General features: G+C 56.0%; 4 protein-coding genes across 10 annotated transcripts; 3 read left to right on the top strand and 1 right to left on the bottom strand.

Moving 5' to 3' along the window:
- Window positions 1-1,060: 1,060 nt before the first annotated feature.
- On the bottom strand, window positions 1,061-23,235 carry Slc52a2 (solute carrier family 52 member 2). Of its 4 annotated transcripts, none has more exons than XM_052748137.1 (5): window positions 22,174-23,235; window positions 2,833-3,050; window positions 1,857-2,742; window positions 1,641-1,764; window positions 1,061-1,536 (listed from the first exon to the last, which is right to left on the bottom strand). In XM_052748137.1, the coding sequence occupies exons 2-5, from the start codon at window positions 2,960-2,962 to the stop codon at window positions 1,324-1,326; spliced, it is 1,353 nt and encodes a 450-aa protein (XP_052604097.1). In that variant the 5' UTR covers window positions 2,963-3,050; window positions 22,174-23,235; the 3' UTR covers window positions 1,061-1,323. The 4 variants fall into 4 exon arrangements, with proteins under 4 accessions (XP_052604097.1, XP_052604096.1, XP_052604095.1 ...); XM_052748136.1 differs by lacking the exon at window positions 22,174-23,235 and adding an exon at window positions 3,160-3,507 and having other exon boundaries at window positions 2,833-3,047; XM_052748135.1 differs by lacking the exon at window positions 22,174-23,235 and adding an exon at window positions 3,160-3,506.
- Window positions 3,546-6,555, top strand: Fbxl6 (F-box and leucine rich repeat protein 6). 4 transcript variants are annotated; one of them, XM_052748122.1, is made up of 9 exons: window positions 3,546-4,030; window positions 4,286-4,444; window positions 4,569-4,632; window positions 4,896-5,027; window positions 5,112-5,219; window positions 5,299-5,412; window positions 5,489-5,720; window positions 5,799-6,045; window positions 6,307-6,555. In XM_052748122.1, the coding sequence occupies exons 1-9, from the start codon at window positions 3,639-3,641 to the stop codon at window positions 6,455-6,457; spliced, it is 1,599 nt and encodes a 532-aa protein (XP_052604082.1). In that variant the 5' UTR covers window positions 3,546-3,638; the 3' UTR covers window positions 6,458-6,555. The 4 variants fall into 4 exon arrangements, with proteins under 4 accessions (XP_052604082.1, XP_052604081.1, XP_052604085.1 ...); XM_052748121.1 differs by having other exon boundaries at window positions 3,546-4,444; XM_052748125.1 differs by lacking the exons at window positions 5,799-6,045; window positions 6,307-6,555 and having other exon boundaries at window positions 3,546-4,444; window positions 5,112-5,208; window positions 5,489-5,685.
- On the top strand, window positions 7,287-14,822 carry Tmem249 (transmembrane protein 249; the record flags this gene model as incomplete). Its single annotated transcript, XM_052748142.1, has 4 exons — window positions 7,287-7,449; window positions 7,664-8,053; window positions 8,220-8,305; window positions 8,597-14,822. Coding segments are annotated over 4 exons (822 nt in total), but the record flags the coding sequence as incomplete, so codon positions are not given.
- Window positions 21,302-27,153, top strand: Scrt1 (scratch family transcriptional repressor 1). The gene is made up of 2 exons (XM_052748139.1): window positions 21,302-21,724; window positions 23,678-27,153. The coding sequence occupies exons 1-2, from the start codon at window positions 21,610-21,612 to the stop codon at window positions 24,607-24,609; spliced, it is 1,047 nt and encodes a 348-aa protein (XP_052604099.1). The 5' UTR covers window positions 21,302-21,609; the 3' UTR covers window positions 24,610-27,153.
- The last annotated feature ends 114 nt before the right edge of the window (window positions 27,154-27,267 follow it).

Raw genomic sequence — 27,267 nt, 5'->3', positions numbered from 1 at the left:
CTGCCGTCTGATTACTGACCTGAGAAAACCGAGAAAAGGAGCTGGGAGGGAGCCCTACCAGTCCCTAGCCTCAGGTGACAGGAGGGCGGGGGCCCAGGCATGGGTGCTGACTGGGGACACGGGCAAAGTACAAAAGGGGAAGAGGGTCACTGGAACAAGAGTTTGAAGAGGTCAACCTCAATACTAGTCTCACTGGCTTTACTCCTGAGGGCACCCTCACCCCTGCAGGCCTTCAGTACCTGCCCACCTGGCCAAGCCACCCCTGCTTCTCGGAGCCAACATCGGAGCCACAGGGAATGAGGGAGGTCCCCCTGCTCAGGTGGTCTGGCAAGGTATGGGAGCCTGGGGGGAAGGAGAGCAAAGCCAGGCGGTCAAGGACAAAAGGCTTAAGTTCAGAAAGATCATCTAAAGAACTTGGGCAGCAAGGGTGGGAGCCGCCTTCCCCCCTTCAACTCCTGGGAGAATGAGGCTTCATGCCATCCCAGTCAGACTGGGACACACCTGGTGTCCTGCCTCCCCCACAGGCCGCTCTCCTCTGTGCCATAATAGGAAAAGAAGGCAGAAAGTCAGACCCTTGCCCTGGCATGACCCCCCCAATCCTCCTGGTTCAAAGGATCTTTCCAGTTCCACCTGAGGCTCCAGCCCTTTGTGTGAGAGCCTTAGAACCACCCAGCCCAGAGATGACCCTACAGACCCATGGGGCAAAGGCCATGTGCAGGAGTCTGGGTCGAGGACAGCTACAAAGTATCTACCTGAACAGAGAACCTGGGGGGCTTGGACTATAGGCGCTGGAAACTGGTAGCTGGAGGACTGGTAAGCAATGCTCTCAAGCTGAAAAATCCTGAGGGCTGGAACCTGAAAAACCAACTCTTGGGGCTGGAGAGAAGGCTCAGTGGTTAAGAGTACTTACTGCTGCTCCAGAGGACCTGGGTTCGATTCCCAGCACCTGCACGGCAGCTCAGAGCAGTCTGGTACTCCAGTTCCACAGGATCAGGGACCCTCTACTCCTACAGAGGGAAGCAGACCTGGTACAGGGAGCTGTGCTCACGGGATTAACAACTCACTGGAGAGAAATGTTTTATTGTGCAAATCCCACAAAGGTCCCAGGGTGAAGGCCACAGCCCCAACCTATCCCTGGCTCCAGGCCTGCTCTTTGGTCCTCATCCTGGTCTTTTTCTCAAAAGCCAGGTCTCTTATGGAGTGTGTAAAACCCACGAGTGTATCTGTGAGTAGGGAGGCTACCGTGGGCCACAGGGCTCAGTCGATGTGGCAATCTCCAGGTGGAGACCAAGTGAGGTGATGTGAGTCCCACACGTCCCAGGTTCAAGGCTTACACTGGTCCACACAGTCCTCTCCACTTCGAAACACTTGGTAGATGCTGGTGGGAGGGAACATGGCAATGGCGCCCAGCAGAGAGCCCACCTGGATGGCCACACCAGCTGCAAGCAGTGCTGGCCGGCCTCCACTGTGCAGCATGGAGCTGACTGCCACCTTGACGTATGAGAACACACCCGCACACAGTACCCAGCAAAGTACCTGGAAGTGGGGGTAGAGGGGAGTTTTGCAGCCACAAGCTCAACGCGAAATCCCCCTGCTCTGAGACAAGCCCTCTTCCTCTTTCATGCCCCCATTATACTTACCACGAGGACCACACCTGCAGAGGTGCCCACCAGAGGAGGGCAGGGACTTAGGACTGCCAGCGTCATTAGGTAGGCTCCAAAGCACATGCCCAGCATAGACAGACCATACAGCCCTGCCAGAGACCTGCCAAGGATGGGCTGAGATTCAGGACTGGCTGTCCCAGGCCCCGGCTGACCTCAAGTTCCTCCCCTCTGGGGCTTGGGGCCCATGTGCACCTGCACAGCACTGCCATGGCCAGAAAGCAGGCAAGGGGGTTGGCGAGGCTACCCAGTACGACAGCCAAGTGGTAGGCCAGGCGCCCATAGGGCAGGCAGGAAAAGCTCTGTACGGCAGGCAGCACACCGTTGGTCAGCGCATTGGTGACAGCCAGGAGCCCCAGTAGACCGACACTTCGGGAAGAGAACAGTTGAAGGGCCTTAGGGTCTGAGCTGGGAGTAGTGACTGCCACCGGGCCTGGTGGCTCCTGCAAAGGTGAGGCCTCTTCCTCTTCCTCTTCCTCCTCTGTTCCTGGAGTTCCTACCCGGAGCCCTGGACCCATCATGGGTACAGATGGTGCAGATGGCAGTACTAACAGGAGACCTTGGAAGGCGGCAGCTGAAGTGCCCAGAAGGGCAGTCAACACCCAGAAGAAAGTGCTGGCAGAAAAGCGCTCTGGGAAGTTGATGGGAGACACCTTGATAGGAGGCCCAGTGGTACCATTGTCAGGCACAGGCAGGCACTCAAGGCGGCCCACCCCCTGCACCAGGGCTAGCACACAGGGCAACAGAGCGCTCAGGCCCTGGCCCAGGAAGAAAGACCGTAAAAAGGGAGGTGGCAGGTGGCTCAGGAAGGGCAGGAAAGTGACATTTGAAGCACAGCAGGCCAGTGCCAATATAAACGCCAGCGTTAGGAAGGCCACAGAGTGGGGCTGCCCTGCTACTGGGGCCTCATAGTGCCACAGAGGGGCCAGCAGGGCTGTGCCCACTATGCTTAGCCCCTGCACCACTTGGATAGGGATCCGCTCGCCCTTGCCGCGGGCCAAACGCCTCCACAGGGTCACCAGCAGCAGACCCAGGTTCCCCAGCGCCACAAGCACAGAGAGGTACGAAGGGAGGCTCCAACCTGCAGTGGAGGGAGGAGACTGCGTAAGCCCCCCAGGCTAAGGAACCAAGAGCACCTGCAGCCCACCTCCACCCACTTCTCTTCACTCACCCTCCGGGAGCTCTTTCACCATTACAGGCAGCTCTACCCAGATCCCGTTGACCGCAGCCCAGGAGCCCATGCCGAAGAGGGCCACCAGCAGATGGGTCAGCACCAGTCGGCCCAGCGGAGGTGCTGCCATTAGGTCAAAGGGGGCAGGATAACAATCCACTCTTCCCCACGTAGGTCCGAAGCTGCTCTAGCTACTCTTGGAGCCAAACCTCTTCCTGCTGGAAGGAGACAAAAAGGCGAGTGGACAGAACCGGGGTCTGAGGTAAACAAATTGCAAGACTAAGGCACCTGAAGGCAGGAGGCAGATTGATCAAGAGTTGCACGCACCAAGGAGCCTGCACCGGGACCCCACAGAGCAATACTGGCAAGCGGGAGAGCAAGAAGCTGGCCTAAAGCGTGGCTCTGGGGAGGAGGACCAGCGAAGGAGCAGTAGTCCCTGCAGCTTCAGGAGAATGAAGTCTCGGCACTGCTAAACCAATCAGGACCACAGCGAACTCCAAGGCAACCGGCGCGGGTCGGTGAGGGGCGTGGCCGGCTGGCTTTACCCAGGGCTCCACCGCCGAGCGCTGTGCATCTGGGCCGTGGGGCCGGAGATGCCCGCCCAGCACCGGGAGCACGCCGCTAGGTCCCAGACTCAGCCAAATCCCAGCCCCAGAACTGGAGGAAGACGCCCGCAAAGCCGCTGTCCTCGAGGCGGAAGTCCCGCCCCCGGAAGCTGAGAGTAGGGGAAGAGCTGAGGTCGGGGGCCACGCCCCTTCCTCCCAGCCCACCCACCCACCTTCCGCTTTAGCGGAGGTACCCGAGCTATGGCTCCTGCATCCTCTGGGCGAGTTCGGCGTCGAGCTCGGGGCTCCAAGCGGGCCGACGCGCGGGCCCGCTCGGCCGAGGACTGGTGGTGGGACAGGCTGGCACCTCGCGGCTCTGGGTACCACCTGCAGCAAGCGGACAGCATGCTGCTCGTGCTGCCGGACCTGGAAAATACCCGCGCTCGCGCGCACAGGCGCGCCCCTCGCCGCGCTCCGAGACCCCCGACTCGCGGCCCCACGGCGGCTGCCAAGCACAGGGCCAAGCCCCGACCTGAACCGTCGCCGGATCAGGGCCCGGACTCCGGCTGGGGAGACCGTATTCCCTTAGAAGTCCTGGTGCATATTTTCGGGTTGTTGGTTGCGGCTCATGGGCCCATGCCGTTTCTTGGCAGGTACACTAACAGCGCCTGCCGGGGTATGGACTGGCGCACTGAGCAGGTGGAGTTGCAAGGCAGAGGGCAAAGCATCTCAACGGGTATACACGAGTGCTCCAGCACCTATCTCCACTTGGAGCCCCCAAAGCCTGGCTTTAAGACCACTGCGCCGCAAGTTGCAGGGGCAGATATGCCGCTCCTAAGACACTTACTTTATTGTAGGCATCGCTCACGAAAAGTCATGCACTCTCAGCGAACTGTTTCTTCTCCTAGGGCTGCACGCGTTTGCCGCCGTTGGCATGAAGCCACCTCCCATCCTGCACTCTGGCACACTGTGACCCTGTCACCCCCGCTGGTTGGCCGGGCTGCCAAGGGCAACCTTAAGGCAGAGAAGAAGCTCCTTGCTTCCCTGGAGTGGCTCATACCCAATCGGTGAGGGTCCCTTGTCATTCCCTTGCTCTGCCTGTGCCTCCGCGCATCAGTGTTGGGTAGGGAGGATGCTGGCCCGAGGGGCAGCCTGAGGACTCTGGCGCAACTGGGCCTTGCTGTCGCCCAGGTTCTCACAGCTCCAGAGGTTGACCCTCATCCATTGGAAGTCTCAAGTACACCCTGTGTTGGAGGTGAGAGCTTGAGACTGCCCTGAACACCAGCTGTTAACATTTTGAGTTGTCCACGGTCGGGACAGTGCCCTTGGTGCTGCCCCACTGAGATGTCTGCCTGCCCGCTCAGGTCTGTCTTGCTGACACCTTAGGTAGGAAGTTGCCAGAGGAAAAGGCACCCAAGTGGACCTGGCATGGGCAGAATGGGCTTGTCAGGACGTCCGTTGTCTCTGTAGGCTTTTACCTGCCCTCCCCAACCCCAGATGGCCTCTCTCTTGCCACAGCTGGTTAGCAAGTTCTGTCCCCGGCTCACCTTCCTCAAGCTTTCAGACTGCCACAATGTGACTGCTGACACACTGGTCATGTTGGCCAAAGCCTGCTGCCAGCTCCATAGCCTGGACCTACACCATTCCATGGTGAGTCCTGTGCCCCCAGGGGCCCTGACAAAGCCTGGGCCCTTGTGAGGTGACACCCCCCGCCCCCCTGTGCTGGACCCCTAGGTAGAGTCTACAGCCGTGGTGAGCTTCTTGGAGGAAGCGGGGTCCCGAATGCGGAAGCTGTGGCTGACCTACAGTTCCCAGACGACAGCCATCTTGGGTGCGCTGCTGGTAGGTTGGTGAATGGGCAGGAACAGAGCTGCATGGGAGCTGCCAGGCCTTTGACCTAGTGTGTTCCCTCACCTTACAGGGCAGCTGCTGCCCCCAGCTCCAAGTCCTGGAGGTCAGCACTGGCATGAACTGCAACAGCACACCCCTGCAGCTGCCTGTGGAGGCTCTGCAGAAAGGCTGTCCCCGGTTACAGGTATCTATGCTCTCTACCTTCTCCCACTTGCCTCTTGGCAACCTGTCTGCAGCCTGGCCCTCCTCCCGACTCACAGGTGCTACGGCTGCTGAACCTGATTTGGCTCCCCAAGCCTTGTGGACGAGGGGTGCCCCAGGGACCAGGCTTCCCCAGCCTTGAGGAGCTCTGCCTGGCTGGCTCCACCTGCAACTTTGTGAGCAACGAGGTTCTGGGCCGCTTGCTCCATTGCTCCCCCAAACTGCGCCTGCTGGATCTTCGAGGCTGTGCTCGGATCACGCCCACTGGCCTGTGTGATTTACCATGTCAAGGTCAGCTGGCCTTGCGTGGTAGATGGGATGTGGGAATCATTGCCTGCCTCCTGTTCACACTCAGTTCTCTCATCCCAGAGCTGGAGCAACTCTACCTGGGCCTGTATGGCATGTCTGACGGCTTGACTCTGGCTAAGAAAGGCAGCCCCCTGTTGACCCAGAAGTGGTATCACACCCTGAGGGAGCTGGACTTCAGTGGCCAAGGCTTCAGCGAGAAAGACCTGGAACAGGCCCTAGCCGTTTTCTCTGGCACCTCTGGGGGCTTACACCCAGCCTTGTGCTCCCTCAACCTAAGGGGTACCCGAGTCACACCAAGCACAGTCAGGTCAGTGCCTCTTTCTCTGGTTCTTTGACTCTCGTACTGCTTGGTGCCATATCTGACTTGGGGAACCAGAGGTGTCCTTCCCGGTTTCACATTTCCAGGGACCAAGCAGGGTATAGGCACTGGCCAGACTCCTGTTTGGGGCCATCAAGAGAACTAAGCTTAGGCCTGGGTGGCTATAGGGAGTAGGCCTGGTGTAAAGTGAGGGCAGAGAGGGCTCCCTGGCCCACAGCTCACTTTCCCATGGCCTTGCCTGTTCCACAGTTCTGTGATTAGCAGTTGCCCGGGGCTGCTGTATCTCAACCTGGAGTCCTGCCGGTGCCTCCCCAGGGGTCTGAAGCGTGCTTACCGGGGCCTGGAGGAAGTCCAGTGGTGTCTAGAGCAGCTACTTACAAGCCCACTAGCCTCCAGATAGTCCACTTAACTCAAGACACCTACCAGCTTTTTTCCCTGCCCCTTTTCACTTGGAAATGTTTGAGCTTTTGTTACAATAAAGTATTTTTAAGCATTCTGTATGGTCCTTTGTTGTTTTCTTTGAGATTCTGCTCACACTAATCTAGGCTGGCCTGGAACTCAGCGTAGCCCAGGCTGACCTTAAACTCACAACAATCCACCTATCTCCGCCTCCCAAGTGATAGGCTTACAAGCATGGACCAACATATGGTCCTTAGAGTAAGTGGTTAGACGAAAAACAGGGGTCGTACCTGATGGTGCAGGCTACAGCAGCCCAGGCCTGTGTATATGGGAATGGCTCTTAGGTCTCCTAGCCCAAGGGTTGGCTGTGTCTGCTCACTGCAGGGTTTGACCCCTGAACTGTGTGAATTCCACCCTTGGAACACGGTTATCTGAGGATAGGGTAGGCAGTGGGGGGTAAAATGGTGGGGAAAAAAAAGGTACAGAGGCCTTTATCAGCCACTGGAAAACGGGAGTTGACAAATGTGGGCAGCATTGACTTAGGCTGTCCAGCCATGAGGAAGCCAGGCTGCCTTCCAGGTAGTGGAGACTGACCAGAGAGTGCATGCTCATTAGAAAGGTGTGGTCAATAGAATAGCCCCTTCTAGAACCCTCTGCCCTGAACTTCTAGAACCCAGGCAGCCCAGCCTGGACTGCTGTCTACTTCCTGCCCCTCTCTTGTCTGGCTACTCTTGTTCCTTCCTGAACTGCCACCCTGGAGTTGTCTCGGGTGGGAGTCCTGTATAGAGGCAGTGGGTGATGGCAGTGGGCAAGCCGTATGCTGACGACTTCTACCTAACCAGGTCCCCAAGGAACAGACCGGCGGCTTCTCCGTGTCTGCCATTGCCCAGCACTTCTGGCTCTGGGCCCTAGGACTCTTCTCTACTGAGCGTCACTTAGCGAGGCGTCTCAAGCACAACAGCTTTTACCCCTTCCAGCAGCAGCAGCCGGATGGTAGGCAGGGGACAGCATGGCCAGGTTCCTGGAAGTGGAGAGGCTGGCTGACGCCTGGATGGGTTAGGGTAGGCAGGGGCACTTGTGGGTACAGGCACTGTAGTAGCATGGAGAACCTCCACTGGGTGGGCTCTTTCCCCCAAATCTCTGGTACTGTCCAACGCCTGGGGGCAGCTCCTGGCTGTCCTTATGTGCCGGATCATGCTGTCCTCAGTCTTTGTGCTAGAGTACTTCCTGGACACGCTCTGGAAGGGGATGCTGCTCTTCATCTTCTGCCTTGTCTTGGTCTGCACTGGTACCCTGAAACAGGTCAGAGGTCCTGCACCCCACCCCATAGCTCTCTGCGTGAGAGCCACACAGGAACCTCCTGCCAGAACTCACCTCCCTATTAATCCTTGGTGCCCACAGGTGGAGAAGCAGGAGACCTGGTGCTTTCCTGCCTATGGCATGGCTATAGGCCTGTGGCTCATGATCTCCTCATTGCCCCGGCGCCGCCTAGTGCTGAACCACACCCGTGGCATGTACCATTTCTCCATCAGTGGCCGAACTGTATGTCAGGGGCCAATGCATCTGGTCTACGTGCGCCTGACACTCAGCTCTGATGGTGATGTCTGGGATACAAGAGGGTGGAGGGAGAGGGACATGGATTCAGAGCTGGGAAGGGCCAGTAGTCCATCTGGACGCTCCCACCCTGGAGGCCCAACCCCTACCGTCCTACCCCTAGGCTCTGGGAGGTTAGGGTCCTGGCTCAGTTGCTTATCTGTTGCTAGCCTATGGCAGGTGCTTCTTCCAGCTGGTCCTTTGTGGCCACAAGTTAGAGCCTCTTGTTCTGGTGCAGCTGTCAGAGCGCTATGAGGTAGGTCCTGCACCCCCCCAGCACCCCCCCAAAGATAACTGCTGCTTAGAGTTCTTGAATGGGGCTATTTTTCACTTGGAGGGTAAATATAGCACAGTTCCTTTAGTGAGGCCTCCACTCTGCGAAGGGTGGCGGGAGCACCGTGGATCCTAGGCAGGGGTAGGGATACTCTCTTGGTAAGGGGAAAGGATACCTAAAGGGCATGCTGGTGGGAGGCGGGGGTGGGGGGTGGGGGGGCGGGATTCTCCTATCTGGAGAATGGAGACCTGGCTGCCATTCACTTATTCATAGCAAATGGAATTCCTGGGCCGGCACATTGCCCGGAAACTCAACATCAACTACTTTGACTACCTGGCTGCCTCCTACCGTCATGTGGTCCGCCACTGGCCGCTGGGGGCGACCTTTAACCCTGGCATTGTGCATCGAAAAGCACAAGCCTACGCGAAGTCAAGTGTCACCGACCTGGATGTTTAACCCTAGGGCCTGAACCCCAACCTCCTTTTCCCTACACTGTCCTCATCCCCGTCCTGGAGGGACGGCCAGCCAGCCCCACCTACTATCCTTCCTCTTACTAAAGCTGCTTCAATCTCCAGCCAGGTGGTTCTCTGTTTGTTTGTTTGTTTGTTTGTTTTTGAGGGGGCTTCCTTTAAGGGTCTTCCCCTAGCACAACCTTCCAGGGCCTAAGAATCCCATCTTCTCCAGCCTCTGGAGCAAACCCCACAGTTTGGGTTAGAAGAAGCGAGGAGAGTATCATGTAACCAGGCCTCTGAGTATCTGAACTCATCACTTGGCTTAGGACTTCCTGTCCCTCTTAGCCAGCAAGGCTGAATTGGGGCTAACCAATGAAGCTCGGCAGTCAGAATATGATTGGTCTGTTTGACTTAAGCACCTGCCCCTAGTCCAGCCAGCAGTGATATGGGGCAGAGTCAGATGATATGCCCTGGGCCTTCTGGCATAAATGGGACTCCATACCCCAATGTTGCTTATGCACACTTGGCTTCCAGAGTCCTCAGCCAAGCTGCCAGGCCCACCATGGCATATGCTTTGTGTCTCTGATGAGTGTCCTTGTCTGGCAGAACATTCTAGCTCCTACGCTAGTACCTGAGGCCTCCTGGTGCCTGGGGCTGCCATGGGAACAGAGGACCACTGTCCACCTGGGTCTGTGGTCAACATGTTGGCATGCGTCCCTGGTACCAGGACTAGCTACATAGTTAGTAGAGCCACAAGATGAAGATATGGAGCCTTGCCTGGTGCACGCCTTTAATCCCAGCACTTGAGAGGCAGAGGCAGGTGGATCTGTCTCTGAGTTTGAGGCCAGCCTGGTCTACAGAGCAAGTTCCAGGACAGCCAAGGCTACACATAGAAACACTGTCTCAAAAAAACAAAAACAAGGGGCTGGAGTGATGGCTCAATGGTTAAGAGCACCAACTGCTCTACCAGAGGACCCGGGTTCAATTCCCAGCACCCACATGGCAGCTAACAACTGTCTGTAACTCTAAGATCTGACACCCTCACACAGACATACATGCATACACCAATGCACATAAAATAAAGATAAATAAAATAATAATAATAATGAAAAGAAACCAAACCAACCCCCCCCCAAAAAAAAAGAAAAAGAGAAAGAAAAGAAGGAAGGAAATATGGAGTCTTCATTAAAACGTTGTTACACCTATAATCTCAGCTTTGGGTGGATAGAACCAGGAAGATCAGAAGTTCATGGTCATCCTCTGATACATTGTGCGTCCCAAGCCAGCTTTGGGCTACAGAGACCCTGTCTCAACAATTAAAATTACTAAGGGGTTAGGCAGAGTGGAACACCTTTAATTGTAGCACCCAGGAGGTGGAGACCAGAAGTTTGATAGTATGAAGGTAATAAGATACTGTATTGGAAAAAAAAGTTTAATGAGGGATCTGGAGTGTAGGATGAAGCTCACACGTGCAAGGCATGGGTTTCATCAATCCGTTGGGACAAAAAAAAAAAAAAAAGGAAAAAGAGAGGAAGAGGGATGGGGAGGAAGGGATGATGGACAGAAAACATCCTTGGAAAATTCCAAATTGTTAGTCACGCCAATGGAAAATGGCTGGGAAGTTCAATGAGACGCCCTGTGAGCAAGAGAAGGACAAGTAGAAGCACTAAGGTTTCAAGAACTGCAAAGAAAAGTCGACTGAGGTCACTGCTTGAAGGATTTACTGGGTAGGTAGGGCCTGGGAAGCAAAGGCACTTCTGTGAGGCCCAGGGTTTCTGGCCTGGGCACGGGGGCTGGTGACCAGGATCGGAGTAAGAGTTCTAAAGGGAGTTAGGCCTGAAGTTGCTGGGCAGAATCACTCAGTTTTTATTTATTTTACAGATCTGAGGCTTGAACCCAGGGACTCATGGGTGCTAGGCAGATGATGTCCCACTGAGCTGTACTTTTATCCCTGCATGGGAAGGTTTTTTTGTTTTTTTTTTTTAAACAGAAAGGCATGGGGAGAAGGAAGGAGCTGCATTCACAGGTCTGCATCTCTATCAGTTACCTGTTGCTGGGACCAAATTCCTGAGAAGAATCAGCCTAAGGGAAGAAATGTTTATATCGTCTCATGGGTGATGGGATCTGCCTTGTTTTGGTGGGGAAGGCATAGAAAGCCAGAGCATAGAGGAGCTGATCTCATTTGTATCCAGTCGGGAAGCAGGGAGAGAAGAATATTGGTGCTCTGCTCACTTTCTCCTTTATATACAATCCAGTATGCTAGCTAGCCCACAAGATGTTGCTACCCACATTTAAGGTGGGGCTCACAGACATACATAGCAGTTTTTTCCCCCGTAGTGCTTCTAAGTTCAGTCAAGTTGACAAAATTGACCACCACATTTTCCCGATGTGTCTACAAAGCCAAGGCCCCGGGTAAGATGTGTCTGGCAGTTCAGTAGGGGTAGTAGATGAGAAGGTGTACAGGGATGTCAATCTGGTATCTGACACAGAGGCAGAGGAAGAGCCTCAGAGACTGGGAACTGGGAATGGGAGGAGAGGGAACCTATGTTATGTAAGATGGGGACTTGACTTCAGAGAAGGGGCTCACTAGCTCTGTACAAGTGGGGAGAGGGAGGGTAATAGTGGAACTCTAGGTAGAGAAAGAGAAGGCAGCCTACAAGATGTAGGTCTCATTTGAGTACATTTAAGGCATATTGGGGGGCTGGAGATGAGGATCAGTGGTTAAAAGAACATACTGCTCTTAGAGAGGACCCAACATTAGTTTCTAGCACCCACATGAAGTGGGGTCACAACTGCCTGCAATTCTAGTTCCAAGGAATCTAGCACCCTCTTTTCTCTGTGGGCACCTGTACTCACAAGGGGGTACACCACACACATACACACACACACACAACCACACATTTTTAAAAGAATAGTAGTGTATATATATTACTGTTCCAAAAGATTTATTTTGAAGCAGGTGATTGGATATTTGTAAGAACCATGTTCTTGGATGGGCAGAAAAGGAAGATGATTAGGGCTACAAGTATGATTGGGAGCAGGGTGTACTCCACCTATGTAGCTGAATAATTCATGGAGCTATACTAGCTAGGAACTTGGTTGGGGCCACAATGTCCAAGATGACCTGCCATTATGCAGGACGCTTTTCCAAGTAGCATCTAATCATTCAGGAGGTCCCCTAGATGTTGGCTTTCAGAGAGGCTATAATAAGAGAGCAGACCCTGGAAGGCACCTGTTTCAACATATGTCTAAATGTGTTACATGTTGATGCCTCCATGGACAGAAGTTACGCAAGAAAGTAGCGGTGGTGGCACACGCCTTTAATCCCAGCACTCGGGAGGCAGAGACAGGTGGATCTCTGTGAGTTCGAGGCCAGCCTGCTCTACAGATCGAGATCCAGGACAGGCTCCAAAGCTACACAAAGAAACCCTGACTTGAAAAACAAAACAAACCAACCAACCAACAACAACCAAAAAAAAGCCATCACTGTGTGGAGGAGTTGGATGACCCTTAGGAGGTAGGAAGAGCAGGGCTGTAAGTGTAAGCAGTCCAACAGAGTACACCCTCTAGGTCTCCCCTGCAAGATACAGACTCCTTCCAGAACCCTTGAGGTCTCATGTCATTGAGCCCTCCACTCAGGTTGAAGTCCAGAGTCTGAGCATCTATGTTAGGTGCAGAAACACACGAGGGTCCTCAGGCACAGTCGTCCCTTGGGGTTGTCAGGTGCAGAGTCCTGAGAATTAAAAACCCAGCCCCCACGCCATGTACATTAATGACAAAGAGATGGACTGTCTTCAGTAGATACTGCTATGGAGACAGCCTGGAATGTGGGCTGTATACAGCTTCCAAAGTAGGGTATAGAAGAGGGAACTGGACAGTGGACCACCTAGACAGATAGCACTTTAAATCATGTGTGTCATATACCATCGCTAGACTTCAGTAAGAAGACTGGGTCACCCTCATCTACAGACAACTGCAGACCAATGTCAACTTAAGAAAGGTATGGTGGCCCATGCATGGGATCTCAGTGCTTGAGCAATTTGAGTCTCTCAAGTTCTGGGCCTGCCTGGACTACATAACGAGCCCAGTTGAAGTATCCTACGAAATATTCCGTTTTACAAAATTGGACATCATTCCTTAAAAAAAAAAAAAAGCCACAGAGAGCAAGGAAAGGCTAAGTGCATCACAGACCCCAAGGGACCACAAGGGATGCCTAAATGTAGTGCATCACCTTGAATGAGCTGGCACCGGGAACAGAAAGGGGACGCTAGTGAGGAAATCGGTAACTCCGATGTGTCATCAGTGTTGGGTTTCTTAGTTTTGACACATTAATCATAGAAATGTAACATATTGACCCGGCCTGAAGGTGTGCACTTTAATCCCTGCATTTAGGAGGCTGGCTTTAATAAACAAAGTTAGCCAGGTGTGGTGGGGCAGGCCTTTGATCCTAGGGAGGCAGAAGCTGGAGAACCTCTTCTGAATTTGAAGTCAACCTGGTTTACATGTCGAATTCCAGGCCAGCCAGGTTACATAGTGATACCATGTCTCATAGAAAATGAGAGGGGCTGGGTTACATATTGGGACCAGGAATGTAGTTCAGTGGTATAGCATTTATTTACTCAGCATGTACAAGGTCCTTGGTTTGAACCCCAGCACTGAAAAAAAATTGTAGGAGCAGCAGCAGACACCCTGCTGTCCTGAAGTAGGGCCTTGCTCTAGAACCTTACACTGCTCCAGTTGCTTCTTCTTTCTTCTCTCTTCTTTCTCCTCCTCCTTTTTGGTTTTTCCAGACAGGGTTTCTCTGTGTAGCTTTGCACCTTTCCTGGATCTCGCTCCATAGACCAGGCTGGCCTCGAACTCACAAAAATCTGCCTGGCTCTGCCTCTTGAGTGCTGGGATTAAAGGCGTGCGCCAACACTGCCTGGCTTGGCTCTGTTCTTTTAACCATCCTTATTCTTGGCTTGCTTTGTCTGTACCGACAAAAAAACGTTGAAGCTTGAGGGTCTCTTTTTGTTTTGAATGGTCTAGCTCATTTAGTCCAAGTCAGTATGACTCCTCTAAACACCATGTAGGTTTTCAACTGTTTAGATTTGTTATTAGGCAAGGTTCACACCCAGGAATCTCCTCAAGGTGGCCTCTAGGACAAAGTATTGTGGCTGACATAAGATTGCTGGAAGAGCTGGCCGCGGTAGCTCATGCCTGTAATGTCAGCACTTAGAAGGCTGAGACAAGAGACTGCCCCAAGTCCAAGACCAGCCTGGACTGCAGAGGGACCCTGTAGTCCTCAAAACAAAACAAACTGTGAATGTTGCCTCTAGTCTTTGAGCTCACCAAATGAGAAATATTAACACCTACACTCTGGACTTAACCTTGACACCAAAAACATTTCACAGGTGATGCCCTAGATGTTATCTATGCCTAGAGGCTCTTCCTTAATAAAATCCTTTTGCAGGGCTTGGAATGTGACTTAGCTGGGACAATGGTCGCCTCACTTATACAAAGCCTAGAGTTCAGTCTCAAGCTTTGCATAAAACCAGGTCTGGTGGTGAACGCCTATAATACGCCAAGGAGGGTCAAGTTCAAGTTCATCCTTGGCTACACAGTGAGTCCGAGACCAGCCTGAGCTTCATAAAACCCTCTCTGAAAATGCCAAAAAATAAAATAAAGTTTTGCATGTTGGTGACTATAATAAAAAAAATATTAACTTTTCAGCGTGGTGAGTTCTATATAGGAAATATTTCCTCCAGATTTTGCTTGAAAATGCAAGTGTTCTCTCTCCATCTGAAGTCTCTCTTGCAGCATAACTCAAGGCTAAAAGAACTTAGGGGCAGGGGAAACAGCAGAGGGGGTGGGGGTGAGTGGGTACTTGTCAAGCATGTGGGAAGCAGGGGCTTCACCTCCAGCTGCATAGCAAACAAACCAGCTCAGAATCTGAGGGGAACAGTATTTGTTTCCTGGGACAACGAAGTACCAAGGACCTGGAGGGTTTGTGTCAGTAGTCACGTTTTTGTTTTTTTCATAGCTCCAGAGACTAGAGTTTGTGGGCTCAAAGGGAGAGTCTTGTCTCACCCTTAACTTTTGGTGGTTGATGGCAACCTTTAACTTTTTACTTACCATTCATTCATTCATTCATTTGAAATACTGGGAAGTGACCTCCGACACACCAAGCGTGTTCTTCCCTTAAGCTATATCACTAGTAATCTTTTTTTTGTTTTTTTTTTTTTTGAGACAGGGTTTCTCTGTGGAGCTTTGTGCCTTTCCTGGAACTCGCGCTGTAGACCAGGCTGGCCTCGAACTCACAGAGATCCGCCTGCCTCTGCCTCCCGAGTGCTGGGATTAAAGGCATGTGCCACCACCGCCTAGCAGTAATCTGTTTTTTATCCATTCATCTGTGGTCAGCACTCCATTTTTATAAGCATATATTTATTATCCATGATAATGGGTTTCATTATGATAGTTTTGTATACAGGTTGTATTCGTCTGGGTCCCCTAGAACAGTGGTTCTCAACCTATGGGTTGCGACCTATGGGGGCAGATCAAGTGACCCTTTTACAGAGGTTCCCTAAGACCATCAGAAAGCATAGATATTCACATTATGATTCATAACAGTGGCAAAATTATAGTTATGTATTCAGAGATCCGCCTGTCTCTGCCTCCTAAGTGCTGGGATTAAAGGTGTGTGTGTGTGTGTGTGTGTGTGTGTGTGTGTGTGTGTGTGTGTGTGCAGGTGTGTGTGCAGGTGTGTGTGCAGGTGCTCGTTGAGACCAGAGGACATCCTCTGATGTTTTACCTCAGAAACATCATTTACTTTTTTTGTGTGTTTTTGAGACAGGGTCTCTCACTGGCCAGGAACTCACCAAGCAGGCTAGGTGGACTGGCCAATGAGCTCTGGCCGGCTCTTATTTTCCCAGTGCTGGGATTACAAGTGCATGCCACCAAGCCTGGCTTTTTCCCATGGGTTCAGTGCCTGAACCCGGGTTCCTGTGCTTTGCTTACTTGTCAGGACACAGCTATCATCTTGTTGTGATCCAGACTCTTATGATCCCCAGTCACTTGGGCTTTTGTCGTTGTTTGAATATAAAGTATTCCTCCAAAAGACTCAAAATTGAAGGCCTGATTCCAATGGAGCAAAGTTCAGGGGTGGGGCATTTGGAACCTGACTGACTACCAGGACTCATCAACCCATTGATGGAATCATATTATGGCATTATTAGAAAGTGGTAGTAGCCAGGCAGTGGTGGCTAAGTCTTTAATCCCAGTACTTGTGAGGCAAAGGCAGGTAGATCTCTGAGTTCGAGGTCAGCTTGGCCTACAGAGTGAGTTCCAGGATAGCCAAAGCTACAGAGAGAAACCCTGTCTCAACAAAACAAAAAAACAAACAAAACAAAACAAAAAAACCTAGATGCCCTTCAACTGAAGAATGGATAAATAAAATGTGGTACATATACACAATGGAGCAGAGAAAGACAATGACATCATGAGGTTTGCAGGCAAATGAATGGATCTAGAAAAAATCATCCTGAGTGAGGTAACCCAGACTCAGAAAGACAAACATGGTATGAACTCACTCATAGGTGGATACTAGATGTAAAACAAAGGATGACTAGACTGCTACTCACAACTCCAGGGAGGCTACCTAGTAAAGAGGACCCTAAGAAAGACACAGGGATTGCCCAATGACAGAAAAATGGATGAGATCTACATGAGCAAACTGAACTTGTGGGGGGGGGGTAATGAAGGGCAAGGGTCGAGGGAAAGAGAGCTTAGGGGAGCGGGAGATCCCCGCTAGATCAAGAACAGAGTGGGAGAACAAGGAAAGAGACACCATGATAAACGAAGACCCCATGGGAATAGAAGAAGCAAAGTGCTAGAGAGATCCCCAGAAATCCACAAAGATACCTCCACAATAGACTACCAGCAATGGTCAAGAGAAAGCCCGAACTGACCTACTCTGGAGATCGGATGGCCAAACACCTTAGCTGTCGTGCTAGAACTCTCATCCAATGACTGATAGAAGCGGATGCAGAGATCCACGGCCAGCCTCCAGGAGTCCAATCAGCGAGAAAGAGGGATTGTATGAGCGAGAGATGTTGAGACCATGGTTGGAAAAAGCACAGGGACAAATAGCCAAACTAGTGGAAACACATGAACTATGAACCAATAGCTGAGGAGCCCCAACTGGATCAGGCCCTCTGGATAAGTGAGACAGTTGATTAGCTTGAACTGTTTGGGAGGCCCCCAGGCAGCGGGACCGGGACCTGTCTTTAGTGCATGAGCTGGCTTTTTGGAGCCTGGGGCCTATGCTGGGACACTTTGCTCAGCCTGGGTGAAGGGAGGAGGGGACTGGACCTGCCTTGATTGAATCTACCAGGCTGAGCTGAATCCCCAGGGGAGACCTTGCCCTGGAGGAGATGGGAATGGGGGGTGAGCTGGGAGGAGAAGGGGGTGGGAGGAGGGAGGACAGGGGAATCTGTGACTGATATGTAAGATTAAATTAAATTATAATTTTTTTTTTTTTTTTTTTTTTTTTTTGGTTTTTCAAGACAGGGTTTCTCTGTGTAGCTTTCGCCTTTCCTGGAACTCACTTTGGAGACCAGGCTGGCCTTGAACTCTCAGAGATCTGCCTGCCTCTGCCTCCTGAGTGCTGGGATTAAAGGCGTGCGCCACCACCGCCTGGCTCTAAATTATAAAGTTTTTTAAAAAAGGTAGATATTGGTAGGTGGGGCCTAGCTGGAGGAAACAGAATACTGGGATTGTGATTTGGAAATATGTACGTTGCACCACCACCCCCACAATCCCTCTCTGCTTCCTGGCTGCTGCAAAGTGAGCAACTGTTTTGCTCTGCCTTTCTCTCATGATCTGCCTAAACAGGGCCCAGAGACAATAGAGAACCAGGGGTTGGAACCTCTAAAACTATGACCTGAAGATAAACATTACCTCCCTCCGGTGATATGTTACAGTGGGAAAGTAACTAACATCGCCTCCATGTTTCTGCCTCAGTGAGGACCAAGTCTGCTTTGCCCTTCAGGCCTTTTGAAGTAGACCTTCTCTGGGCCTTCAACCTGTCCTAGTGAGCTCAGGCGAGGTAACTTCCCTTTGCGCTACCCCCTAACCCAGCAACCCTTTTTGGAGGCAACTGTTTCTCTCGCCACAGATGCCCCTGGCTTGGAAGTAAGGTATCTTGTCACCTGCTCCTTACTGAATTTGCAGATGGTTCATGTCATTAGCTACGATGGCCAGCCTGTACCCATCACTGTGGCTGAATTAAGTCTCAAGGACTAGCCTCCTTTTCCCTCCCACTACAGCCTTGACCTCATCCTGCTCATGACCTCATCCACCCAGTCACCACAGAAGCTGTCCCCACCAGTGATTTCAATCCAACTTCCCATTCCCTGTCAATCACCTGTCTCAGCCCAGGGGTGGACCCTCCAGGGAGGCTGTCCATTGATTCCCTAGGTGGGCATAGTAGTGACAAGATCACAAGGGCCTGAACACATCAGTGGGCTGTTGGCAACACGACCAATGGGAACACCCCATCCTATATCCCCGCCCACCACCACCTTAAACCTTCCTGCAAGATGGGACCTGGGCAGAGGAAGATATTCACAGAATGAACACTGAGACCCTTACTGAAAAGGGATAAAAGTCGGACCAAAATAGCAAGAAGAGAGCCTCACAAGGTGGTTTTGTGGGAGCTGCTAGGAAAGCCAAGATCGTAGGGCCTGCAGTTATCCACTGACTGAGGGTTGCTTTGCTCCTCTACAAAGCCTTCTCAGGCCGCAACTCTTAATGGAAGAGACTCTGTGAGGCCTTGGGTAAAGGAGCTTACAACTTGTCAAAATGACTGGTCAACTATTCCTCAACTCTCTGGTTGGATCAAGGGTCGGGGGAATCTCTGGATGAAAAGTGGGGGCAGGGAGGCAGGTTCACAAGGCCAGTTGGAGTGCCCAAGTAATTGCACCTGGGTCCCATGTGCTCCATGCACCTGGGCTGGTGGGGACTGATGGCCAAGGCCTGGACCCAGCTGCCCTCCTAGCTGTGCCCCCCATCCCCCATGGCGGGGAGTCCTGAGGGATCCACCATAGCCAGAGCAAGGCCTGTTTGAATAGTTCCCTCGGTATTGCCTGCCCCTGAGACCCAAGGACACATGTGTCCAGGCATGGTCTCTCTCATCAAGGGCGTTAGGGGCCAAAGGAGAGGGGAGATGGACAAAGGGGGGAAGGGGTGTGTATCGAACATAAGGACAGAGATTATATGAAGGGATGGAGAAAAGAGGGTTGACCCAGGAAAGACTGAAGGGGCAAAGGACCACGACTAATGAAGGGACCCGAGGGGCAAAGTATAGGGACAGAACTAGACAGGATGACTAGGCCTGGGAGGGGACCTAGAGGAAGTGGGAGGATAGAGTTGGGGGCGGGGACAATGACCAGAAGAAGGCAGCAAACGGAGGGTGTGGGGAGGGGGGGGTCGAGCCTGCCTGAGCCCCGAGGGGTCCGTCTGGTAATTAGACCTTGTTCCAGATGAACCCCCACCCCCGTCCAGCAATCAAAATGCTAATTGGCCTGACGCCTCCGGCTGCGCCTCAGCCGTTCCCCCTCTGGGAAGGAGCCGGGACTAGTGCCGTGGCTGGCGGGGGAACCCTCGCCCCCCACCCCCTACCGCGAGCTTCGCCGGCTGCTGCTCAGCGATAAGGGGGAGGCCGCACCCGCCCTTGCCCCCTCGGGAGCGCCTGCCACGCAAGATGAATGTCCGGCCGCCGAGAAGCTGGGCCGCTAGCCTAAAAGCGGGCGAGTGGTCTGTCTGCACGCCCGGTGTGCGGCAGGTAGCTCACACCCACCGTGGCCGGACGCGAGGCGGTGGAGGCAGGTGGCAGCCAAGCACGCAGCCGGAGGAGGGGAGCTGAGCTCAGCGCTGCCGCGCTGCCCTGGCGTCCGCGCCCGCCGGACCCGTCCGTAAAAGGTCACCGCGCTGCCATCCCCGCTTGCCGCTCCGTGACAGCAGTCGCTGGTCCGAGCAGGCTGGGCGGGGAGAGCTCAGCTCAGAGACCCCCCAACGCGAGGAGGGGGCGACGAAGGGACAATGGCGGCGCCCGGCCCTAATTGGGGACATATGCACCCGCGCGCGGCCATTGTGAGGCCCCCCCAACCCCCAGTGCCCCGCCATTGGCCGTTGGGCCTGACGTCATGGGGGCTGCAAACTCCGGGCGGGCGGCCACGGGAAGGGTTATTCGCCTGGTTGCGGGCCCGCCCGGGGAAGCTGCAGGCGCGCGCGGAAGGGCGGAAACCACCGATGAAGCGGAATTTCGGGAACGGGGGCATGGCAGTCCCTCTCACCACGCACACTCAGCCTGCTACGACGCTACTGTGCTGGACATCCGTCCCGCGGGAGAGGCGGGGGCAGAGAGGTCCCTCCAGCGGGCACAGGGTCAGCCGAGGTGACAGAGTGGCAAGAGGCACTGCGGCACAGGGCGCAACACAGGCTTCCACACTGCGTTTTCGCTGCCTCAGCATTCACTCCTTTGGTCGCCCGCCTCTCCCCGCCTCCGCACAGCCCGCGCCTAACCTCCAGACCTCATACGGGGCGGCGTGGACCCGGCTGAGGTCCGCTCGCGTTCTCCCCAAAAAGAACCAGAGTCGGGGGTGCGAGAGTTGTCAGGCCCAGTTCCCACCTCTCCCCATCGCGCCCGACTATGCCACCAAGTATCGGGTCGCCATCCCCCCCCCCCCCCCCCCCCCCCGCTGCACCGGGGAACTCCGCACAAGTCCAGGCGAGGCATCCCCAGGACCCCTCCCAGGAGACCCTGGCCCGGCCCAGCCCGGCGCAGCCATTTCCGCCGGCCTTTTCCCCTCCCCGCCCACCCCCTCCCCCAGCGCTTGGCTTTAAAAGCCAGAGGCTGCGCTCGGCGGTAGGCAGAAGAGGCTTGCGGGCTCAGGAGGCCTGCCCCGGAGCTGTCCGAGAGCGGAGCCCCGCCCCCGGACCCCCGTCCCTCCCTCTCTCCTTCCCTCCCTCGGCCCGCCCTCCCTGGGTACCCCTCCCCCTGAGGACCCCCGCCCGCCGCCCGCCGCTGCCGCTGCCGCCGCCGCCGCCGCCGCCGCCGCCGCCCGCTCCGACTGCAGAACAATAAAGCCAGCCTCCCAGAGACCCCCGCCGAGGACCCCCGCCCGGCGACCAAGCCCGGGTGGCCCGCCCCTCTCCGCCAGCGCCAGCTGAGCGCGCCCGGGCGCTGGCCGCGGTGCTGCCCTAGCCAGCGCTGGCCGCGGTGCTGAAGCTGCTGGTGCTCCTGCCGCTGCTGCCACTGTCGTGTTCTCTTGGCCCGGCGCTGCCGCCCCCCGGGGGCATGGGGCGCCGCTGACTGAGGCTCCGCCGCCGCGGCGGGGGGGGGGAGGGGAAGGGGGCCGTGGGGCCGGGCCAGCCCTGCACCCATTCGCAGCCTCCGGGCCCGGGACGGAGCCGCTCCCCCCCTCTCCGCCCCCCCCCCCCAGCCTCCTCCCCCGCCTGTCCAGGGGCGGCACTGCGGGCTGGGAAGCCGGGACCAGAGGAGGGAAGGAAGGAAGGAAAGAAGAGAAAAGAAGAGAAGAGGAGGAAGGAAGGAAGGAAGGAAGGAAGGAAGGAAAGAGAGAGAGAGAAAGAGAGAGGAGGGATCTGGAGGGGAAGAAGAGGAGACGCAGGGCAGAAAGAAGAGAGAGGATCACACTCGCCCAGCAGCATCCACAGGCCAGACTGGGGACAGTACTGCTTCCACCGCTCCTCGGATGGTGACGGGGCCTCGCCGCGGACGTAGTCCCCCCGAGCCCCGGCTCTACAGGCCCTTACTGCCGGAGCCCCGCAGGAATCATGCCCAGGTCCTTCCTGGTTAAGAAGGTCAAACTTGACACATTCTCTTCGGCAGACCTCGACAGCTCCTACGGGCGCGCCCGCAGCGATCTGGGAGTGCGACTGCAGGATAAAGGTGCGCTCTGGACTGCAGCTGGGGCAGGGCCCAGGGCTTTGCTGGAAGGGGTGGGTGGCCAGAGTGTGGGGGTGGAGTGGCGGGGTAGGAGGGGATGTAGCTCCAGCGGAAGCAGCCTGAGGCTGGGAACCGAGAATGAAGGCTGAGGAAAGGGGGAGCAGAGTGAGGCCAGACAGCTTCCAAGGTTGGGCAGAGTGTGGGTACAGGGGAGGTAGGAAAGAGGGATCAGGAACAAGAAGCACTACAGGCACACACTGACCCACACACTGCTGCACAGACACCTGCTGACATAACAAGACCCACTTATATGGGCACATGCAAACCCACACCGAGAAATCTGGATCTGTTTCACTTTTCTTTGGCTGTACCTTCAAAGCCCCTTGCTAGGGCTGTCTAGGGAATGCTGGGCGCTCTAGGGAGTAGGCATGGGGTCTGGCAGGGCCACCCACCTGTCAGGGCCTAGGTACCAGAAGAGGCAACAGCAGTATCTTCCCTGGACTCAGGATTAGGGAGGAAGAGGTGAGCAAGGGAAGCCAAGGTATTGGAGTCAGGGGAGGCTCTTTGTGTAAGGATGCCCAAGTTCAAGGACAACTGTTAGCATGCAGGCAAGAGGGGACAGGAGTGCCAGCAGTGTGGGGTGGCAGAGCAAGTGTGACCTGCAGGAGCATAAGCCTGTGTGGGCCCATGTGACTGCGTGTGGCCATGTGACTTTGTGCGCTTGTGTGTGACCCTGTGTGTGTGTGCCTGCCTGTGTGCCACTACATGAGACCACGTGACACCGAGGCCGCCGTGCACCATGTGACCGAGAGTGTGTCTGGATGGCTGCATATGTGACCCTGCATATATGGGAGGCAAGTTCCAGTGCTAGGGTCAGTGGGCAGCGTGCCCTGTGAGAGGACACCAGGCCTGATGATTTCTGAGAGCCTATGTGTAACCCTGAAAGAGCTGGAGCCTGCATTGTGAAGGGGATGCATTTATGATTCCGAGATTGTGAGACCCATCTTGTACTTTGGGAACAACTGCAGTTCCTGGTATAAACAGTGTCCACCTGCAGCTTGCCTCTATTAACGCGTCCCCTGGTGGATGCCCTGGCAGTCTTCCTAGTGCCCTGTTGGGGGGCTTGAGAAGGTCCCCAGAAGCGTTAGGCCATGGGGAGAAGAGAGTGTGGACCAAAGTAGGACCCAGGATAATGGAAAGTAGTGGGTAGAGGTAAATGAGTTCAAGCTGCCAGGGTAGGGGATCAAGTCCAGTGAGCGGTCAGAGAGATGGGAGATGACAGAGAAGTACTGCTGATGGCCGGAGAGAGATGCTGCCTAGGCAGAAGTCGCCAGGGTTTTGCTGGTACACCTAGGGAACCAGAAGGACAGCATCAAGTCTGGAAGCAGCTACTGGGGCCTAAAGCAGGCCCCGGGGGACCCCGAAGAGGAAAGACCGTCGGGGTCTCCGGGCTGGCGGCCCTGGCTTTGTGCGCGGCGGCGGGTCTGCAGTGTGTTGCATAATCAGGGAAAACTGCTGAAGTGGGGAGAACCCGAGGGGGAGGGGAAGGGGGAGGAGGAAGAGAGGAGCGCCGCCCCTCCCCCCTGACCTTGAGGCTCGCTGAAGGGGGGCAGCCGCGCCCGAAGATGCATCTCTCTCTCTCTCTCTCTCTCTCTCTCCCTCTCTCTCCTCCCCGCGCGGGGGCGGGGCGCTTGGGCGGCGGGGGAGGAGCCCTGCCTGGCCCTGTCTCATCCTCTGCTGTCTCTCTTCTCTCCTCTCTTCCCCTCCCCACGGTCCCCATCCTCTCTGCCCTGTGGTCCCCGGCCCCTTCTCCTTTGTCCTAATCCTCGTTCGCCTTCCTTCCGGACCCCAACGTCTCCCGCTGTGTCTTCTCCGTCTCCTGCCGCCCGCTTTGCGTGTGTCTTGCCCGCTGCTCCGTTCCCCTCCCGCTGTCTGTCTGTCCGCCTCCGCCTGCAGGATACCTCAGTGACTACGTGGGGCCTGCGTCTGTCTACGATGGCGACGCTGAGGCGGCGTTGCTCAAAGGGCCATCCCCGGAGCCTATGTACGCTGCGGCTGTGCGCGGAGAGCTGGGTCCCGCGGCCTCTGGCTCAGCCCCGCCGCCCACCCCTCGCCCAGAGCTGGCTACTGCTGCCGGCGGCTACATCAACGGCGACGCGGCGGTCAGCGAAGGCTACGCGGCCGACGCCTTCTTCATCACTGACGGGCGCTCACGCCGTAAGGCTGCTAATGCCAACGCTGCCGCGGCGCCCTCCACAGCCTCGGTGGCGGCCCCTGACAGCGACACTGGAGGTGGGGGTGGGCCGGGCACGCGAGGCTCTGGATCAGGGTCTGCCAGTCGGGGCGGTACGCGCGTGGGGGCGGGCACCGAGGCTCGCGCGGGGCCAGGAGCCACGGGCGCTGGTGGCCGGCACGCGTGCGGCGAGTGCGGCAAAACTTACGCCACGTCGTCGAACCTGAGCCGCCACAAGCAAACGCACCGCAGCTTGGACAGCCAGCTGGCAAGGCGTTGCCCGACGTGTGGCAAGGTGTACGTGTCCATGCCGGCCATGGCTATGCACCTGCTCACGCACGATCTGCGCCACAAGTGCGGCGTGTGCGGCAAAGCCTTCTCGCGGCCCTGGCTGCTGCAGGGCCATATGCGCTCTCACACGGGCGAGAAACCCTTCGGCTGTGCGCACTGCGGCAAGGCCTTCGCAGACCGCTCCAACCTGCGCGCACACATGCAGACGCACTCCGCCTTCAAGCACTTCCAGTGCAAGCGCTGCAAGAAGAGCTTCGCGCTCAAGTCTTATCTCAACAAGCACTACGAGTCAGCCTGCTTCAAGGGCGGCGCCGGCGGCCCCGCAACCCCTGCACCGCCGCAGCTCAGCCCGGTTCAAGCCTAGGGCAACGGGGCCTCCGCCAGCCAGGTCGGCTCTTAGCAATACGGGCCCCCCAGGGAAGTCTCCGCTGGCGTCCGGGCGGAGGGGCTGGAGGGCGGGCCCCTCCTCACAGCAATAGGGGTAGGGAGCCGGCCCCACCCCGCCCCGCTCGCCAGGAGCCTTGCCAGCCCCTTCAAGCAATAGGGTCCCGAGGGGAGACCCACCCCGAAACCCCTCCCCTCTCCTCCAGGGTGCCCCAGGCTTTCTCCCAGCAATAGGGTCGACTAGACCCAGAACCGAACCTCATCTCTTAGTTGGGTCTCTGAAGACAGGGGTGAGGTGAGGTAAGGAGCGCCCTCCTCCCTCCTCTGCGCCCCTGGATCGCGTTGCAGAGACTCAGGTCTTCCCCACCCCTTCCCAAGCCTTCCAGGCCAAGCCTTCAGCCCGGCGTCCAGGGAGTCAGCTCCACCCGGGCAGCTGGCCGGAGGAGGAGCAGGAGAGCAGGCGGGCCACAGAGGCGTTCTGTTCCACAGGCTTTGCAGACCTCCCGGGAGTGCTAGACGATTTGGGGATGGGGAGGGGCGCGGACGGCGGCAACCCTCTCCCTCGGGTTCTTTCTGGGGCCTCAGTCCGAGCCTCCCTCCTACCCTCGCCTCGCATCCTCTGCCAAATCCGAATTCTTCCAGCCCGGCTTCCGGGGCTCTGTCCTCTATAACGAATAATAATGACGCATATCGGAATCGCATGAACTTATCCGACCTACTCAGACCCCGATCCCACCCTGCCCCGGGGCCCCCTCCCTCGCTCCCCAGGCTTCGGGTGTTGGAGGACGGATACCCGGGCCGGCAGGCTGGCGTGCCACTGCCCTCTACACACCTCTGTATTTGCTTTGCGGGTAAAGCCCCCTGGGGGGGTTGCGGACGCGTCGGGTTTCTTTCTTTCTGTATTTATACGTTTTATTTATGAACGGATTGCACTCGGGTCAGGGAGGGGGCGCCGAACCCTCATTCTTCCCGCCGACGCCCGGGGCTTAGGTTGTCCAGGACCACTTCCTCTGCCCCTGAGCTTTGCCTCACAGAGGCCGGCCCTTTCCCGGAGGCCCAGGCCCCGCCCCCACTCGGTTGCCAACTTTCACCCGTCTATGCCAAAGCCTCGGCGGTGACCCTACCCCAAGGGCCCGCCCCATTGGCCGCCGCCTTTGTGACATCACTGCATGCAGGTCCCACCCTTCTTCCCAACCCTTCCCGGGGCTGCCCGCTCCCCTTCCTCTTAGTTAGTCCGATGCAGACTATAGAGCAATAATGCGCACTGCATGTGAAGCTGCCGCAGCCTCTAGAGTTACTGAGAATCAGGTATCCCCTGCCCTACCCATCCCATAGGCCCCTAGATCAGGGATGCTGCGCGGGGCCGGCCACGCAGACTTTCTTTCCCCATTCCCTACCCCAGGGCAGAGCCCGGCAGGCGTCATAGTTCCAGAGGCTGGAATGGAATGGTATCAACCACAGCCTGTCAGTCCTTCATCACCCACCGACCCATCACTGGGTACCTACGATTTGCCAGGCCCATCCTGAATCCTTCAGAGATGTGGCAACCTTCGGGGGAGGTGCCTGTCAGTGACAGGGGCCCAACAAGCATGGGTTAGGCCAGGGTGGAAGGCAGTTGCAGAGGGCTGGATCCCCGGTCCCATAGGGCCTCTCCTACCCACCTCAGTTCCTCCTTTATGCTGGATGTAGTCAGGCTCTGCCTTTGACTTGGGCCTTATGTTCCCAGCTCAAATTGGACAGGTCCCAGGGTCTCAGGGCCGGCTTCTCCAGGGCCACCCATACAGGTACCCATTTTCTGATTCCCTGAGATACGAGGCTCTGCTGTCTCTGTGCCGCTAAAGGTGCAACAAGCTGGAGTATATGGTATGGCCAGCCTCATCACAGCACCAAGCTTGGCTACCCTCCTGGTGCGGACCCGCAGGCCTAGCATAGCAGTGCCCATATCCAACCCCCTTACTCCACCTGGCGAAATGCCCACCATTCCTAGCCTGGGCCTGCCAGCCTGTGCCGCATGCACACGCACACAGAGGCGCCCACCCTGCCCCACTCCTTACTCCTGTCTACCTACCTATGGAGAAGGCTGGAAGGGCTGTGGGCCCGCCAGGATCTCCCGCTTCGCCCACACCCTGCCGCCGTGGAAAGCCATGGGCCCCCTCCCGCCCCCCATAACTAAGCAGCACAATAACCGACTTAGCGAATTCAGGTAGAAGGAACGTTTAGGTAGCACCTATTTTGTACTGATTCTACAAGTAGGGCCCGAGGTGCGGGGGGCCCTCGGGTGGGGGCTGTGGCTGCCGGCCCGCCCCGCCCCCACCCCTCGCCTGCGCCCCGCCACCTTGTACATACTCCTGGCCCGCAACAGGCTGGGATTTTTACTCGGGCCGTGTCCCTCTTCCGCCCCCGTTTGGGGCCGGGCCGGCCGGACAGACGGACGGACGGACAGACCTCCTTCCTAAGCACAATAGCACCAGCTCCTCGGAGCGCCGCACCTCCACGAGGAGAATAAATGCCACTCTTGATAGAATTTGGAGTGTTGACTGACGTGTCCTGTTGGGGTGCTGCTAGGGGTATCTGAAGGTGTCTAAAGGGAGAATTCCCGGTTCTGAAGGCTCAGACCAGTGCTGGGAATCCCCAGTGA

This window comes from Peromyscus californicus, unplaced genomic scaffold (assembly GCF_007827085.1).
Source record: "Peromyscus californicus insignis strain IS unplaced genomic scaffold, ASM782708v3 Scaffold_20__1_contigs__length_68692818, whole genome shotgun sequence".
In the NCBI taxonomy this organism is placed as follows: Eukaryota; Metazoa; Chordata; class Mammalia; order Rodentia; family Cricetidae; genus Peromyscus; species Peromyscus californicus.
The sequence above is the reverse complement of the archived record's forward strand: the minus strand, read 5'-3'. Positions and strand labels throughout refer to the sequence as shown.

Coding starts and splice junctions, on each gene's coding strand:
- Fbxl6 (XM_052748121.1), top strand. CDS start 3,639: ATGGCTCCTGCATCCTCTGGGCGAGTTCGGCGTCGAGCTCGGGGCTCC. Junction 4,445..4,568: donor GAGTGGCTCATACCCAATCG/GTGAGGGTCCCT, acceptor GCTGTCGCCCAG/GTTCTCACAGCTCCAGAGGT. Junction 5,028..5,111: donor TGGACCTACACCATTCCATG/GTGAGTCCTGTG, acceptor CTGGACCCCTAG/GTAGAGTCTACAGCCGTGGT.
- Slc52a2 (XM_052748137.1), bottom strand. CDS start 2,962: ATGGCAGCACCTCCGCTGGGCCGACTGGTGCTGACCCATCTGCTGGTG. Junction 2,743..2,832: donor GGTGAAAGAGCTCCCGGAGG/GTGAGTGAAGAG, acceptor CCTCCACTGCAG/GTTGGAGCCTCCCTTCGTAC. Junction 1,765..1,856: donor GCCATGGCAGTGCTGTGCAG/GTGCACATGGGC, acceptor CATCCTTGGCAG/GTCTCTGGCAGGGCTGTATG.
- Scrt1 (XM_052748139.1), top strand. CDS start 21,610: ATGCCCAGGTCCTTCCTGGTTAAGAAGGTCAAACTTGACACATTCTCT. Junction 21,725..23,677: donor AGTGCGACTGCAGGATAAAG/GTGCGCTCTGGA, acceptor CTCCGCCTGCAG/GATACCTCAGTGACTACGTG.